Below are 17,879 nucleotides of genomic sequence, written 5' to 3'. Positions count from 1 at the left end.
AGTCCAACTGTGCATAACTCAGAAGTGAACACGGTTGGCGAACTTTTGACTAGGGACATGGGAGCTATGGATAAATGCCCCATTTCACCCCCCAGATTAATGGTTCGTGGAACCAAAGAAATCTTCATCCGCGGCAGTGGCGATGTTTGGGGAACACCTCCCTGTATTGGTGCCTCGTGCCTTTTACCCCTCTTCCTTGCTTTTCTTCACATTCTCCAGCCGAATACTGATTTTAAAGTCTTTGTCTCAGGCTCTGCTTTCTGAGGTACCTTAGCTAGGACACCTCAACTTCAACCATGCTTCAGTTTTCTTTCCCACACTAATCTGGCAAGCTTGTGTTCTTTGTTTTAATCAGTCCTGCTCAGAGCTTGAGAAAGGAACACTGACCTTTAACTGTCTCTCGGAGAAAACACAGTGTTCTCGTAGTCACTGATAGAAAGAAGGTTCTGGGGGCGCCTGGGTGGCGCAGTCGGTTAAGCGTCAGACTTCAGCCAGGTCACGATCTTGCGGTCCGTGAGTTCGAGCCCCGCATCGGGCTCTGGGCTGATGGCTCAGAGCCTGGAGCCTGTTTCCGATTCTGTGTCTCCCTCTCTCTGCCCCTCCCCCATTCATGCTCTGTCTCTCTCTGTCCCAGAAATAAATAAACGTTGAAAAAAAAAAAAAAAAAGAAAAAAGGTTCTGCCCTCATTTTTTATCATCATCTCCCCCTTCTTTTTCCCCCTTTGATCCAACTTCAGATAGAATAAGTGAAAGTTAAGTTTAATGAAACAAAATTTTCAAGGCCAGTTTTGTAAAATAAAATAAAATAAAATAACACCAAAACAGAGATTTTCAGTATTATAAAATATCCATACAGTTCCTATAAGGTTGATTTAATAAGATCTGATCTATATTTCCCAAATCAAATTTTGGAACCAGAGTCAGATATTTGAATCTAGACTGTGTCCTTGTGTCTGCTTAAGAGTTCTACAAGGAACCTATCAGAAGAAAGGTTTTTAAAAACGCAAAACAATTTAAATTCCATCTATTCCACCCCTGGAAAGTGTACTGCTACATTTCTTTGTGATTAGAATAAATTACCCAAGCAAACCTATGCTCTTGTTACTATTGCTATGTAACAAAATGACCTAATGCTATGTAACAAATGACCTCAGTGGCTTACTGTGGCCATTTTATTTTGCTCTCGATTTTACACGTCAGGAATTGGGGAAGGGTTTAGCTGGGTAGTTCTCGTCTGAAGGTTGCTGTGTGGTTGTAGTCAGATGATTGCGCCGCTGTCATCCAAGAGTTCAACGGGGCCATGGTTGTCTAAGATGAAGCATTCACAAGGCTAGCAGCAGTTGACATTGCCTGTCAACTGGGAGCTCAGCCAAGACTGTCTACCAGAGCGGCGACATTCAGCCTAGTAGGAGAGGGGAGCTTCTCACCTGATGGCACAGAAAGCATTCCGAGAAAACCAGGCAGAAAGCACTCCAGAAAACCGTTGCCCCGCCTCCAACGTCACACAGCGTCGCTTCTGCTTCGTTTTACTGATTACAAACAGGTCACCAAGACCAGCCCAGATTTTAAAGGAGGAGACAAAGACTCCATTTCTAGTGGGGAAAAATGTCAAAGAACTTGAGGGCAAGTTTTTAAACGATGTTAGATGATGTTTACTCATGGAGTTCTAAGGAAAGAGATTGCATTCATGACCAATCATACAAGGGAAGTTTCAGAGGCCAAGATAGGGTATAGATGAAAGGACTGGTTCATCTCTCTTCTTAATAGACCTCAGAACCTCAAAAGACCTGGACACTGCATTCCAGGATGCTTCTCCCAACCTTCTCTCCCTCTTACTTAGCTCAGGATTAGACGCATGCCTCTCCCAGCCATTCTGGCTATTTCCTTTCAAATAGGTGTTTCCTCGAATAAAATCCTTACATGTTAATGAATTGAGTTATGAGTTAATGAGTTGAGTTGAGATGAGTTGAGATGAGATGCGTTCTCTTTTTGAAAAAAGAGAATCTCTTTTTGTATTGCAAACCTACAGACAGAAATCAGAATTCTTAAGAAAGATCTGAGAGAGAACAAAGTGAAAGTTGTATTTAAAACCTTCTCATCCTGGGGGGCGCCTGGGTGGCTCAGTAGGTGAAACATCCGATTTCGGATCGGGTCATGATCTTGCATTTTGTGGGTTCAAGTCCCACAATGGGCTCTCTGCTGTCAGCACGAAGTCCACTTCAGATCCTCTGTCCCCCCTCTCTGTCTGCCCCTCCCCTGCTCAAGCACACGCTCTTTCTCTCTCTCAAAAATAAATAAACATTAAAAAAAACCAAATCTCATTCTGTAGAAAAGCTTTAGCAAAGATTATAAAAGTCAAATACATTAAGTACATATCAACTCTCAATATATTCAGCAGGCCTCAACATAACCATAAGTAAATTTTTGTGTTCTCATTCCTAGTTAAAATCTCATATCGTGGATAAATCAAGACTTCTCCCTTTTACATTTAAAGACTTACTGCATCTAAGAGCTGCATTTAGCACTAGTCTGGGTCCTCCAAAAAGCACATACCAAGAGCAGATTAACATGTAAGGATTTTATTTGAGGAAACACCTATTTGAAAGGAAATAGAGAGCCAGAATGGCTGGGAGAGGCATCTAATCCTGAGTGAAGTAAGAGGGAGAGAAGGTCAGGAGAAGCATCCTGGAATGTTGTGCACCCTTAGGAAGGTTTGGCAAAGCTGGCCAGGGAGTCCTTGAGCCAAAGTCAGCCTATAGAAGAGATGTCTCCCAGGACAACTGCCTTAGTACCCTGCTGCATCCAGTCATTGGTGGGGAGCACCCTGTGGGAGGTATACTGTACCTAAGCACCGTGATAAATTTCAGAGTGCAGCAGCTGGGGTCTTTGGTGAATTTTGTTCCTTGTAAAAAGAGGTCTGCAAAGGCATGTTCTTGTGACTGCCACATTGGCCATCACCTGAATAATGCACACAGCTAGAGCTATTCAAACACCTAGCAAGCAGCAGAAAGGGGCTGTCCGTTTGTAAGCACACAAAGCATTTCCCCTGAGGGAAATGTACAAAACTAAGAAAGCATGTGTGCACTGAAATTCCCCATGGTTAATTCCAATACCCATCTCCTCTTTCTCTTTATTGCTCTAAATATTTCCTTTGACCATTCCTTAGGAATCCTTGCTTTTACTTCTGGGTGCTTGGGCTGTCATGCATGAGGGCTTGGGAGACAAGTGGGAGACTGTGCAGCATGCACACTGAAAGAAGTCTCTGGGTTCTCCGTTGCCCTGCAAACTAATATAAATGCTGATGCCAATTAACGCTGCTACTTTCTGCTAGTGCCTGGGAGTGTTTTTCACAGGGCTCTGAGCAGTTGAATATCAACAATTTCTGGACTTACTTTTTGTAACTTAGTTGGAAAATTTCAGGTGCAACAAATCCTAGGGTGATGACCAAGGAAATAAAATAGCAGAATCAAATCCAGGGGATATGAAAGAGAAGTAAGTTAGCAGGCCCTGGTGAGGGACTCTGTACAAAGGTGAAAAAAACGTGAAAATGACTCACATTTTTACCTGAAGTACTAGAAAATGGTTGTGGACTAAATTGTTGCAGACCGCTCATTTCAAATCTTCATTAAGTACCTATGCATCTCAACCAAATAAAGCACTCTTTGACACCAGTCTCGAAAAAGGTGAGAGAGGAGACTTGTCAGAAGTGGTAGAGAAAAAGGAAAGGATAAATGGGCATCAGTCACCTCCCCACCTCCCCAACCTGATTTCCCTCCCCTAGATCAAAATCAGTTTCAGGATCTGGGTTGTCTTTCTCAAGACAGATATGCCTGGTGAGAGACAGGACGCTAATGGCCCATTTCAGACCATGATTTAGTCGTTCTAGACCTCTGTTTTCAGGTGCTTGGCTTGTTCTTAGCTGGGAAGTTGGCTTGGCTACAAAAGAATCCACTTAAGGAGCACGCTGTATGCCACAGCAGCACCCACCTCCTGAGTAGAGACACCAATGTTACCCTGTTGCATTCCACAGGTCACCTCCCAGTAACACCTACCATTATGGCAAGGTCTGATTTTCACTGGTGCCCTCAGAAGGGAGAGGAGCTTTCTTTCAACGGCTCAAGTTCTTTCTCTTAACCTAGAATGGGGAAAGATACAAATAGTAGAAATAAAAACATATTGGCTGGCTAGATTGTACTTAACTCGGACAATCGCCACCAGTTATAATATACAGCATGTTTTAGGAGGGAGGTGAGAGTGAAGGCAGTGAGACCAGCTGATTTTCCCACAAATTATTTCATGTTTGGTTTGAGGATGGAGTAAATAATAATACAAATACATGTAATGACGTCTAACTGCATCCAAAGTGGACAAAATTGCTGTCATGCCCTGATGCTTGAAATTATAGCATTTTACATTTTAGAGAAAACTGCCTTGTTTTTATCATTTTCCACTTTTGTTTGCAAATAAAAGTCTGCAGCTGTTCTTTGTAAGCGTGTCTTTGTATTTGACTGGGAGGTGGGAGGGAGGAAAGGTCCCAACTTCTGATTTTAAAACAGAAAATCCCACATCCTGGGGAACTCCTCAGCCCTGGTCATGCTGTCAGGGCCTCTTTCTGAATGTAGATGGGTGTAACACGAACTGCATTGCAGGTCTGAGATGAGATTATTGGTGATGTAAGCACCTGAACCTGCCTTAACAGTGGCCACTAGACACAGGTGGCTACTGAGCACTTAAAACGTGGCTTACCCGGGAATGAGGAACTGAATTTTAAGCTTTATTTCATTTTAATTGAATTTTACATTTAAAAATTGATAGTTGTTTTTGGAAAATCATTTTTGAAATAACTTGAGCATGTGAATCTACTTTTTCAGTTGTAAATTTAATGAACTTTAAATACAGATTAGGTATTTGCGATGAAAATTTGCCTTCCAAGTCGACATTTACACCATGAGTAAGCCACACCTCGCATCTTGAACTTAGTTCGGAAAAAAAAGGTAAAATGTCATTAATTTCGTATGAGTATTTTGAAGAGACTGCATTCAATAAAACACATTAAAATAAATTTCAGCAGTTTCTTTGTACTTTTTCAAAAAGCGGCTGCTGTAAAATTTTAAATTACAAGGGTTTCATTTTATTTCTAGTGGACAGCAATGACCTAGACGGCCTGGCAAATAGGAAAAGCCCTCCAAACGGCGGCTTTTACTATCACGAGCGTTAAGAATTTGGAACGAGAATCTGATTCCTTTGTGAAGATTAGCAGTGTTGAACATCTAACGTTGGGAGTTACTCATCCCGATTACATTGTATCGTATCCGTATCTGGTTTCGTAAACCCTTCACGATTTTTTTTTTCTTGGCAACATGGAGGACTAGAAAAGAACAGTTCTGATGAAGACTAAAGGAATGGCGGGAGTAGTGGGAATGTAAGGGGAGGTTTTAGACATGTCACTTCGGGTCTGGCGCCAGCCGTCCCGTTTCTGGATTAGCCACACCAGTGCGTGCCCCATGGCGGCTCCCAAGACCTGCGACTGAGCTTGCCGTGCAAACCTGCGGCCTTTCCCGGAAGCTTTTCAGCTTCTCCCCAAAGGAGAAACGCCTGGACTCCGCGAGGCTCCGGGAGCCGAGGCAGGGAGAGGACACTCGCGGAGGCGGACACGCCGCGACGGGGCCCCGGGGCGACGCGGCCCGGCGCCTGCCTGCAGGCCAGGCAGGGACAGCAGCTGCCGGACGGTGAGCCACCGGGGAAGGCGGCCGCACTCGGAGCCCGAGACGCCAGGCGCGCGGCGGGCACACAGCGGGCAGGCGCGCCGAGGCCGGAGGCGAGTTCCACGCCCCTTTCGAATCCCCGAGCGGGGCTGATGACGAACACAGGGCGCGACGGCGCACACACCGCCCCGCGCTCGCACGACGGTGCGTGCAGGGAGCGCGAGGGAGCCCCGGGCCGTCACCGGCGCGACCAGCGTTCCGCCTCCTCCGCTCCCTGCGCTCCCGCCACCTCGGCAACTCGGCGCCCGCCTCCCGCCTCCGTCCGCGGCCTCCGCCGCAGCGAGGCTCCCGGCCTCGCTCCTGTCTCTTTAAATGGTGGGGCCAACGGGCCGCCCCTGCAGCTGCTGCCTGGGTGGCCCCGCGCGCCGCTATTGAGGGGCGAACCAAGATGGCGGCGGCTTTGGCTTCGTGAGGAAGACGGAAGAGGCGGTGGCAGCGGCGAAGGGAAAGGGACTTCCAGGAGCCAGGAGCGCTCGTGCGCTTGGGGGCTCTCGCAGTCTCCCGCGCAGTGGTAGCAGTTGCAGCAGGAGCAGGCACCCCTCGGCTGGGGACATCTGAAGCAGGGAAGCGGAGCGGAGCCACTGGCTGCGGTGGCAGGGCCAGGTATAAGGAAGGAAAACATGGCGGCGGCGGCCTGAGGAGGCGGCGGCGGCGCGGGAAGCGGCTTCGCGGAGATCATGGCGGAGGCGGGAGCAGGGCAGTGACCGGCGCCTCGAGTTCCTACCGCATCGGGGCGGGAGGCTGCGAAGCGCTGCGCGCCCCTGTCGGGGCGGCCGGGCTCGCCGGGCCTGGACAATAGCGCCGAGGAGTCGGAGGCGAGGAAAGGCCGGGGCCCAGAGCTCGGGCCCGGGAGCGGGCCATGCGGGCGGCCCCGCGGCCCCGCAGCGGCCAGCGGCGGCAGTGAGGCTCGGGCGTCCTCCGCTTGCGGGCGTCCTCCTGCCTTGGCTCCCGCCTGTCCCGGCCCCCCTTCCTGGGCGACGCCAGCGGGGCCTCTGCCCCGGCCCCCGGGCGGCACGATGACCGACACCCGGCGGCGGGTGAAGGTTTACACGCTCAACGAGGACCGGCAGTGGGACGACCGGGGCACCGGGCATGTTTCGTCGGGCTACGTGGAGCGGCTGAAGGGCATGTCCCTGCTTGTCAGGGCCGAGAGCGATGGTAAGTGAAGCCCTTTGCGGCGGGACCCTTGCTTCCCCTCCCTCACCCCACCCCGGCCCTGGGCCGCCTCCCTGGTTGGTTGGGGCTAAGGCGAGAACGGAGGGGGCGACTGGGGCTGGGGGCGGCTGCCGCCCTCGGGGAGGACGGGCCACCAGCACCGCAGTCCTCCCGGAGCTAGCTGCACGGGGAGCGCTCGAAATGTGTTTTTCCTCCCAGCGCTTGGTAGCACTTGCGGGGACGAGGGGAGCCCAGCACGCTTGAACTGTGCTGCCCGGGCGTGTGGAGAGGTCGGGGGCCTAAGATCGGGAGCCCGGACTGTGCTTTTGCACTAGAGTGACCTTGAGAAAGGCACTGATTAATCCGATCTTCTGCCTTAGTTCACTCATCTGTAAAGCAGGCGTGAAACTTTCTCGGAGCGAAGAAAGTTCTTAGGTGTTTCAGTCTTTGGAGCACGTTTTGCTGTGCCTTTTTTTTTTTTTTTTTAACTTTTTCTGCTACAGTTTTTTGATCGTGTTGCACGTTGGCAACACTGGTTCATGAATCTGGCAACTCTGCATTCGGCAGAGAAAATGCTGCTCTGCCGTGAGAAGATCGATTTGTGTTCCCCCAGTGTTGTCTTTTCCACCAATACAGATTTTTGTGTATTGTTTGTGTAAACTCCTTGTAAGCTTGGGATAATTTTATACGAGCTGTTTTTGTTTGTTTTTGATTGCTTAAATGTATATTCATTATTTGGTTCAATTAACAGGTGGGGAGAAATTGGCCAGTAACTTTAAAACCTTTGGAATCTGCCTTAGTGCCTGTGCTTCACATGTTTTGAAATAGCCCTGCAGGTTCAAAGACCCAGTTGTTTGAAAATAAGTGTTTCACATTTTTCAAGACGTACTTTATTTAGGGATTGCCACTTCTCTCTGTGGCATAGCTTGGGTTTCACTTAAAATGTTCACGTCAGGTGAAAGTGTTTTCAAATTGTTTCTCCCGAATTTGAAAACTTGTCTTGTTACATTAGTCTATAATTTCACTCTAGCTATTTGTTTATTAGGATTGTAGTTGTTCTGTATCAGAATTCTTACAAACTCGTTTCAAGGAATTTTAATTGGACTTTCAACCCTGAACTCCCCATTCCATGAAAAACAAACAAGACTCACCCTTCTGTAATTGAACACTCAAGGGACATCGATTTTCAATTTGGTTTGAAAAATTGTAATTTGGAGTTATATTGGCCACAGGTTATCTTTATAAGGCTACCCAGAATAGCCTAATTGGAGAGATTATTTCCTTTGGGAGGGATTTAAAGGATTTTGAATACACTGGGAATATTTTTCTGAGGCCTCTTATTTGCCTCTTAAAAATACAAGTTTGAATGTGTTAGCATGCTTTTGTGTGAGTATCACATAGTCACCACTACTCTAACATCTCCTTTGCATGTTTGGAAAACTTTTTACATAATGAGTTGAAAGAATGGGCTTTGTAGGTTCAGTTAGCTTCCAAATGAAACTGTGGGTAGATTTGAGGTAAATTCTTTGAAATCTCATAACTTAAAATAACATGTTTAACATTCACATCATGTATTTAATTGGACTCATTATGCAGAGTGTTTTGTTTAAAGTATTAAGTGTTATGTTTTAATGTCCTACTATCCTAGGGAATCCTCCTGTTCTAATGTACTGATGTAGGGATCTGGTTGTTTCCCCATTTTTATTTTTACCTCTTTGGAAATAGCCCCTAAACTCCCTTCCTCCCTTTGGAAAGTTTGGAACTCTGCAATAAAACAGGTTGAATGGCAAAAACAAAATGGTTTTAATTTTTATCCATTAGTTTTATTATTTTTATTTATTGATAGAGAAAAGGCTGAACTAAATACAACTGATGTGCCTCTGTTAAATTTAAGATAAAGGAAAACTAAATCCAAAGAGTGGGTTTAGAAAATTCCAGCACACTTATGGAATAATGTCGTAAATAATCTCTAGTTTGGGGGCACCTGGGTGGCTCAGTCAGTTAAGCATCCCACTCTTGATTTCGGCTCAGGTCATGATGTCACAGTTTGTGGGATCAAGCCTTGCACCAGGCTTTGCACTGATAGTGCTGAGCCTGTTTGGGATTCTCTCTCCCTCTCTGCCCTCCCCAACTTGCGTGTGCTCTATCTCAAAAATAAATAAATATTAAACAAAACAATTTAAATAATCCCTAGTTTGGTTAATGTTTTTTCTAATAGGAAAACTCCAAATAGGATTCAAAGTAAAAATTTATTGAGTACCTGCTATGTGCCAGAGACTGTTTACTTGTGTCATCTGGTGTAGGTACTATTATTAGCTATATTTTGCAGATGGGGAAACTGAGGCTCAGACAGCTAGCCTATGGCTTGAGACTGTTATTATTTAATTATCATTAACTGTTTATAGCGTGTTTTAAATTCCCATTATTGCTGTCTACTTGCATTTGCTGCTTTATACTTACAGACTCAAAGCTTATTTCAGAGAACATAAAAAAAATTTTTAGCCTAAAGATATTTAAAATTATAGTTTATCTTCATGCCAGATGGAAGTTTTTATATGGACTGCTAATTTGGGTCATCCATTATTGTGTGCTTCTCCCATTCTCCATTATAGGATAATTGAGAATCTCTGTATTTATTGTGGTGAACAAAATGGAAAGTATTTCTGATTTTCCATAAAATGAGCCTTTTATCTTGTTAGAGGCCTTTATACACTACACCGAAAATCAGGAAGGCCACTTCTGAATGGAAGTACCTGAATGGCCTCTCTGTTGACAGGGTGCATCTTTGTGTGTAAGTATGTGCCTTTCCCCTCTGAACTGAGTGGCTTGGCAAATCTGTAGCCCACCTTGCCTTGGAGGAAGGGATGTCCTGCAAGCTATCGAGCCCATTTTTTTAGGGGTTCCTTATTCATTATTTCATACTGGTAAAATACTTTGTACGAACACAACCCTTTCTTTGATGAAGATAGATTACTTCATTTCTCAGGTACCTGCAAAATTCCATCTAACAATAAAAATTACTTGGTATTGTGGTTTTTTTTTTCTTCTTTCAACTTCTGCTGTACCTGTTAAGTTGCTTGAAGTGAAGGATAATAATGTCATCCCTTACCTTGCCCTCTCAGTTTATTATTTCAGATCATTCTAACGTCTTATTGTGTTTTTTATCACTTCCATCTTCCAATTTTAGAATTGATAAAAGAATTTGGAATTTCTCCACACAGTGAAGGATGTCTTTTTTTACATAAAATCATATCCATGTTCTTTTTTTTCTGGATTACTTGCCAAGCATCAAGAATAGTGTTCTTGGGGCGCCTGGGTGGCGCAGTCGGTTAAGCGTCCGACTTCAGCCAGGTCACGATCTCGCGGTCCGTGAGTTCGAGCCCCGCGTCGGGCTCTGGGCTGATGGCTCGGAGCCTGGAGCCTGTTTCCGATTCTGTGTCTCCCTCTGTCTCTGCCCCTCCCCCGTTCATGCTCTGTCTCTCTCTGTCCCCCCAAAAATAAATAAACGTTGAAAAAAAAAAAGAATAGTGTTCTTACATTTGGTTTTTACCTTAAGTTATATTAAGTAATTTTTACATTTCAAAATAGTTTCCCCTATTGTCTGACTTACCTATTTCAGAGTTTAGAAGGTTAAATTTTCAGTATTACTTGGGGCATGAAGAAAATGAGACGGGGAAGTGTTTCTGTCGAGGCAGAACTGCTACTGTGGCGAAAACTAGAATCCTGTACGTCTGCCTCTTGCAGAACGTGGTAGTAGGTAGTGGCTCACCCCCACTATAATTAGAAAAGGAGGTCAGAACACTTTAGGTGGAAAGCCTGTTTTGTTTTGTTTGGGCTGTTGTGGTGATTTGAACAGAGATAGTAACAGCATTTTTTTTTTCTCTCTCATAAATTAGTAAGTAGTATAGAATCTTGTGTACAGTTGGCATTCCAGATTTAGCTGCTAAGGAGAGCTCGGTATCAGTAGTGGGAGAAAGATTTCACTTTGAAAAGTCCATTTAAAGCCCCCTGTTTTTTTTTTTTTTTCTTATGTAGACCTACTTTTGTAGAAAATCAGTAGGCCTAGGGTGAGCAAACCCTTATTTATCATCTGTTGTGGGTGGTACCTTCGACAGTTTGAAGTCCATCAGCTAGGTCGGGTATAGGTGATCCGGGCTGGAGTGTAGTGAAAGTTTGACATAGGCGTGGAACCTCTTAATGTAATGCCACCATTTTTTCCCCCAGGCTTCATTTCAGTTTTTAAACGCTGTGTGTAACTTGAGCCACAAAATCAGGAGAGAGGGACTTGGAACACAGAATTGCTGTAGGTTTAAAGTGTATGCTGCTGTCCTATCCAGATGATATTTTGGACTTGAAATAACTCATTTTTGATGGTGTTTTATTTCCTCTAATGAAGCACAGTACTTAAGCTCCTACCCTTAATTTTGAGCATTAAGGACAGTATACCAGAGATGAGTAGATGTTAAACTGCTTACCGTGGAGTGACAGCTGGACCTGTTCATTCTGAAATCTTTAATTTATCCAAATCTAAACTGTTTCTTTTCTTTTTTAATTTTTTTTTAATGTTTATTTATTTTTGAGAGAGACAGAGACAGAATGCGAGGTAGTTAGGGGCAGAGAGAGGGAGACACAGAATCCGAAGCAGGCTCCAGGCTCTGAGCTGTCAGCACAGAGCCCAACGCGGGGCTCAAACTCAAAAGCTGTGAGATCATGACCTGAGCCAAAGTTGGACACTCAACCGACTGAGCCACCCAGGCGCCCCTAAACTGTTTAACAACCTGAACTTGATTCGTTGGTTGATACTGAAAATAGAACCATAAAAGTTATAGAAACTGTAACATCTCATTTCTCCAGTGAAAGGAAATGCTATCTTCTAATCAAGTGAACTTTCTAGCTAAATAACACTGTATCAGAAGATTAAAAATCTTAACAGTTTTCTTGGAGTGTTTTCTAAGTATTATTTGCTACAGTATTTTTCTTAAGCAATATAAACCTGTTGATTAATCTTTCATTGTAATATGTTTCTGGATCATTTTTATTACTAATTTTTCTGCTATTCAGCAGCACAGTGATGCCAGTGAAATGATAGTTTGACCATGCTTTAAAAAAAACAAGTACTGAGTGCTGGTTATGTAGTAGATGCTGGGGTTGGCACTTGAAATTTTTGGTTAATACAACAACCCTAGGGATATCATTTTTTCTAACCATAAGTCTTGCTCTAGTGACTCTTTGATTAAATAGTTTAGTTCTGTGGTCTTTTTTTCCTTCACTCAGCCAGAAATCTAGATTTTTTTTTTAATGTAAAGTCTTTGCATTTTAAAACATTTTCATGAATTCAGTGTATGAATGTGTGTTAGACTGCAGCCCAAACAGGCTGTCTGCTGGCTGGATCCAGGCGGCAGGCACTAGTTGTAGGTTCTCTGATTCAGACACTTTTGGAATGATGCTTCACTGGTGTGCTACCAACTACTTCTCATCCCACTCCCTGGAGGTATTTGTTTTGATCGAGGTGTGTTGGGAATTGGCAGCAGGATACAAGAATAGATTCAAAGATACATTTCATTTTACAGGAGGAACAAAGATGTCATGAAGCAGGGAGGTAAAGTTTTTAATGACCTCAAATCATCTATACTCATTGTTGTACTAAATGTTTTATTGTCCATCATTCTTGCTTATCTATGTTTGACAACTTCTACTTACAGTTGTCTTGGTGATGTTCTGAGTGGCATTTTCCCTCCTATACCATTGTTCCCCTGTTTCCTGAGTGTACAGACCTCCTTTTTGTCTATATATTTAGGGCATCTATGTTAAGATACACAGATCTGTCATCTAAAAGCATAGTAAATCTTTGTATATGTTTAATTCCTGCAAGTATACTGTTGCTGGCATAGAGTAGCATTTCTGCTACTTTCTTCCCCAGGAGATCTTTATACTGTTAGAACTTGGGATCCCCCAAAACTTTTGTTTTATGTGGGTTGTATCTACTGATATTTGCCATATTAGAATTTAAAACTAAGACTTTAAAAAGCTTTTCTTAAGTCAGAATTTAGTGAGAAGAGTGTCCCTTGTTTCGTAGTTTTACAAATCTCTTTAGTGTCTGGTTTAATTTCTTAACCTGCTTCTGCATTCAATCTTTTGCAATATCAGTGTCAACACTGAGAAAAATAAGGGTGAAAAAGGTAAATAATATTTTAGTCATATTATGAAAATAGTTTTGATTTTCCAGACTCCTTGAGGTCCCCCACTTTGAGGACAGCTGGCATAGAGATTGTTTCTAGGTTTTTACCATTACAGATGCTGCTAGTGACCCATTTGTTCGTATACTTGGCACTGTGTGAACATGTAGGCTAATTTCCAGAACTGTTAGACCAAAGAGTAGTATGTGTTTAAAAGTCTCTTAGATACAGATAAAATGACCCTCCCCAAAAGTTGTGCTGGTTGTCAGTCTTGGTATTAGTAAAAAAAAATTATTTTATTTTTTTTAAGAAGTCTGTGTGCAAATATGGACTCGTAGGCCTATCAGAGCTTCTTTGACATAGACTCCGACAAGCATTTGCTGTGTAGGAATACACTTTAGCTCACCTGAGGGTGTTTGATTTTGCTACTGGTCTGAATGATAGATTCTGCAGTGACAAATTGAATTCCATGTATTGATGCATTCCTTTTAGTTTGATCATGGTCTTGATTTTTCTTTGTGTCCAGTATATCCTTGCCAACTGGCTTTTCTCAAGTCTTTGATATTGGGGTTTGCTGTGTAGGCTTGTCTTTCTCTAGTCTGTGTGACAGAGTGTCTTTGTCAGACGAGGAGGAGGTGTCATGGAGAGGGTGAGAGTGAATTCTTGGGGATAAGGCATCTTTTATTGGAGAGGATGGGTATGTTTCTCAAATGAAGTTTGGGTGGGGACTCTTGTGCATATGTGCTTCAGTTATTAAGCTAACATTGGACCTACCTGGTATCAAAAGCATGTGTTCTCCTTAATGAGAACCAACTCTACCTCCTGCAATGTTGCTTGAGGTCTGCTGCTACGGATCATCTTCCTCATTTCTCCCCTGTTGTCTCTGCTACCATGATAAATGCCTCTCACCTACAGTTGAACTCTATATCCCCAGCCATACCCATATATTACTAGGATGAAATGGCTATTCCGGGTACTGTAGCTATAGCAACTGAGACAAGTAAACTTGGGAGAAAGGATTGTGTTAATGCGTATTAACACTCAACTGGTTCTTTTTCAGTTAATTGGAGAAGTGCTCATAACTTGATCTAGTAGAAACTAAGAGATAGGGGAAGGGAACCTACCTAATAGATAGCCTAGATATAAAACTAGAAATATGTCTTTGTTATTATCTTAGCCCCCAAACTAAAAGGCAGTTTCCATGCTTCACCCTCTGCAGCCTACTTACTGCTTTCTTAGGGAGCCTGGTATTTGGGGACCAGAGCTGGACTTCCTAAGGTGGTATATTAGGTCAAAGCCATGGGATGTGACTGAAAATGTGTTTCAGAAGATACTTCCCTTTAACATCTTGAGCGGCCCAGAAAAAAAGAAAAACTTGCCAACATCAGAAGCTTCTAGTTATGTGCTTATTCTTGCTTTAGCTAGGGCTTTTGGAGGGAACACTTGAATTTGTGGTTTTTCCTTTCTAATTACCCTTAACCCTGTAATTTTATGGAGAGAGAGTTTTGAAGCAAATGCAAAAGGAGTTGGTACCTGAAAAATAATAGTTGTACCACTACCACTTTTTGTTCTTAGCGCGGCCAGGTCAGGTGTGTGTTTTCCTTCCTTCCTTCCTTCCTTCCTTCCTCCCTCCCTCCCTCCCTCCCTCCCTCCCTTCCTTCCTTCCTCCCTTCCTCTCTCTTTTTCTTTCTTTCTTTTTATTGAAGTATAGTTGACACACTGTTACAGGTGTGGTTTTCGAAAGCACAATTTGAAGTGATAACTCCACCCCTCTGTTTACCCCTACTCTTGAACTTTTTAAAAAACTTTTCAAGTGTAATACATCAAAAAGGCACATAGATCATAAGTATTCCGCCTGATGAATTTTTGCAAAATAACCAGCACTCTGGAAGCCTGTCCCTTCTCAGTCACTATCTCCACCTGTGTATGAACACCACAGGTTAATTTTTGCTAGTCTTTAAATTTTATGTAAATAGAATTATATGGTAGATATTTATAAGATTCACATATTTGGTTCACTCATTAACACTGCTATGTGGTATTCTACCAAATGAGTATTTACACTTTTTCAAAAACGTTGTTCACATGCCATATAATTCACCCATTCAGAGTGTATAATTCAGTATTTTTCAGTATATTCACAGTATTACGCAACCATCACCACAATCTAATTTTAGAATATTTTGTCCTCTCTGAAAGAAATCGTGTAACCATTAGAAGTCACTACCTATTCACTCCCCTTTCCTCCCCAGCCCTAAACAATCACTAACCTACACCTCTTTCTCTGATTTGTACACTCTGTACATTTCATATAAATACAGTCATAGAATATAGGCCTTTATGATTGGCTTCTTTCACTTGTAATGTTTTCAGGTTTTATCCATGTTATGGCGTTTTTTTGGGGTTTTTTTATTTGTTTTTTGTTTTTGTATAGCTGAATAGTATTTATGCATTAGTTTTTGGACATTTGGATTGTTTCCACTTTTTTGCTGTTATGAAAAAGTGCTGCTAAGAAACTACATGTACACATATTTGTGTGACCATACATATGTTTTCATTTCTCTTGGGTATATACCTAGGAGTGGAATTGCTGGTAACTCTAGCAATTGAGGAACTGCCAAACTGTTTTACAAACTGGATGCCTTTTTACATACCTCAAGCAAAATGTATGAGGGATCCAATTTCTCCACATGGTTGGCAACACTGCCTTTGATTATAGGCATCCTAGCAGGTGTTAAATGGTCTTATTTGTGGTTTTTATTTGCATCTCTTTAATGACTAATGATGTTGAGTATCTTTTCTTATGTTCATGGTCCGTTTGTATATCTTTGGAGAAATGTCAGTTCAGATTTATTGACCAAAATTGGGTTGTCTTTTTATTATTTAAGTTGTCAGAGTTCTGTATAAAAATCCCTTAATCAGATATATGATTTCAATTATTTTTCCCCACTCTATGGGTTGTCTTTTCACATTCTTGATGGTGTTATTTGTAGCACAGATTTTGATTTTGATCCTATCCAATTATCATTGATCAATGATGTCCAATTTTTTCTTTTGGGTAGATCATGCTTTTATTGCAGCTTAACTTGTTGGGGTTTTTTTTTTTTGTTTGTTTTTTTTTTTTTTTTTTTTTTTTGGTTCATTTATTTTGAGAGAGAGTCCACATGAAAGTAGGGGAGGGGCAGAGAGAGAGAGAATCCCAAGCAGTTCCTGTATCGTCAGCAGAGCTTGACATGGGGCTCAAGCCCACGAACCATGAAATCAAGACCTGAGCTAAATTTGGACACTTAAATGACTGAGCCACTGGCGCCCCTGTGCAGTTTAACATTTATTCATTCATTCATTTAAACGTTTGTTTATTTTGAAAGAGAGAGAGACACAGAATCCAAAGTAGGCTCTGAGTCAGCACAGAGCCCGATGCGGGACTTGAACTCATGGACCGCGAGATCATGACCTGAGCCAAAAAGTCAGACGCTTAACCAACAGTACCACCCAGGCGCCCCTAATTTTAAAGAGGCATTACTTATTTTGGTTGTAAGACACAAGACCTCTTGGATCTTTAATCCAGTTTCAGTCTGTTATTTATGTAGTTTTTTGAAGATGGATTGTTTTTGAGGATGTGATAGGTATTTCAGGTAGGTTTTGGAAATGTATTTTCTGCTAGAAACCACGTTTTGAGTATAATTGTATGCCACAACTCATCTATAAAAAGTCAAGTTTGATCCATAATGTACCTGAATACTCTGATTTCACTGGGAAACGACAGATTGCAATTTCTGTTCTAGTATTTACAGGAAACAGTGGAGGAATATTTACAAAGATAGTTGAAGGCTTTTAATAATGTTGACTCTAGATATTCATGTCCTTGCTGCTTTTTCGTGTTATGAATGCAACACTAGAAACTTCTAATTACAAAATTTAAAAGTCCAATAATTGTGCATAAAGAAAATTGAAGCACAGGGAAATTTATCAAAGTTTATTTTTTTTTAATTTTCCTTTTTTTTAATTTTTTATGAAATTTATTGACAAATTGGTTTCCATACAACACCCAGTGCTCATCCCAAAAGGTGCCCTCCTCAATACCCATCACCCACCCTCTCCTCCCTCCCACCCCCCATCAACCCTCAGTTTGTTCTCAGTTTTTAACTGTCAAAGTTTATTTTTTAAGGGGAGTCTGGGTGGCTCAGTCAGTTAAGTGTCTGGAGCCTACTTCGGATTCAGTGTGTCCCTGTCTCTCTGCCCCTCCCCTACTCATTTTCTCTCTCTCTCTCTCTCTCTCTCTCTCTCAAAAATAAATAAACATTTTTTTTTTAAGTTTACTTCTGCGATAGAGTGTGCAGAGAGCAGGGGACAAAGAGAGAGAGAAAGAATCCTCAACAGGCAGCACAGAGCCCGACGTGGGGCTCGAACCCATGAACCGTGAGATCATTACCTGAGCTGAAGTCAGACACTCAACCGACTGAGCCACCCAGGCGCCCCAACAAAGTACTAGTTATTTCCTGAATATCGCAAGTCTTATGATATGGCCAGGGGGGAAAAATACAGAAATGTGCAAATTAAAATTAGTTTACTATCAGAAAACAATTGATTATTTGAAGATGGAGAAGTGTGGCAATTCTGGAACAGAAGTAAGAGACTTTCTGAAGGTGAAGCATAATGTGGGGATGTACTGGGGAAATGGATCGTATCCAGGTCCTGATGTGTTTCAGAGATTTAAACCCAGGTCATCCTGCTACGTGCTGTGCCATGTCACTACTCTGTGCTGCCCGTAAGGTGTTAGATT

General features: G+C 42.7%; 1 protein-coding gene and 2 long non-coding RNA genes across 6 annotated transcripts in view; 2 read left to right on the top strand and 1 right to left on the bottom strand.

Moving 5' to 3' along the window:
* Positions 1-335: 335 nt before the first annotated feature.
* On the top strand, positions 336-764 carry LOC122469449. The gene is made up of 2 exons (XR_006293475.1): positions 336-443; positions 676-764. It is a non-coding gene; the product is annotated as an uncharacterized LOC122469449 (long non-coding RNA).
* A 370-nt stretch (positions 765-1,134) lies between these two features.
* On the bottom strand, positions 1,135-4,139 carry LOC122469448. Of its 3 annotated transcripts, XR_006293473.1 has the most exons (3): positions 4,053-4,139; positions 3,557-3,673; positions 1,135-1,592 (listed from the first exon to the last, which is right to left on the bottom strand). It is a non-coding gene; the product is annotated as an uncharacterized LOC122469448 (long non-coding RNA). The 3 variants fall into 3 exon arrangements; XR_006293474.1 differs by lacking the exon at positions 3,557-3,673; XR_006293472.1 differs by having other exon boundaries at positions 3,557-4,133.
* Positions 4,140-6,781: 2,642 nt separating this feature from the next.
* PPP4R3A (protein phosphatase 4 regulatory subunit 3A) overlaps positions 6,782-17,879 on the top strand; it is a 37,279-nt gene continuing 26,181 nt past the window's right edge. For both annotated transcript variants that reach the window (XM_043556851.1, XM_043556850.1), the window contains exon 1: positions 6,782-6,923. In XM_043556851.1, coding sequence (XP_043412786.1) covers positions 6,782-6,923 — 142 coding nt within the window. The remainder of the gene's footprint in view (positions 6,924-17,879) is intronic.

This window comes from Prionailurus bengalensis, chromosome B3, assembly GCF_016509475.1.
Source record: "Prionailurus bengalensis isolate Pbe53 chromosome B3, Fcat_Pben_1.1_paternal_pri, whole genome shotgun sequence".
NCBI classification, from domain to species: domain Eukaryota; kingdom Metazoa; phylum Chordata; class Mammalia; order Carnivora; family Felidae; genus Prionailurus; species Prionailurus bengalensis.
The sequence above is the reverse complement of the archived record's forward strand: the minus strand, read 5'-3'. Positions and strand labels throughout refer to the sequence as shown.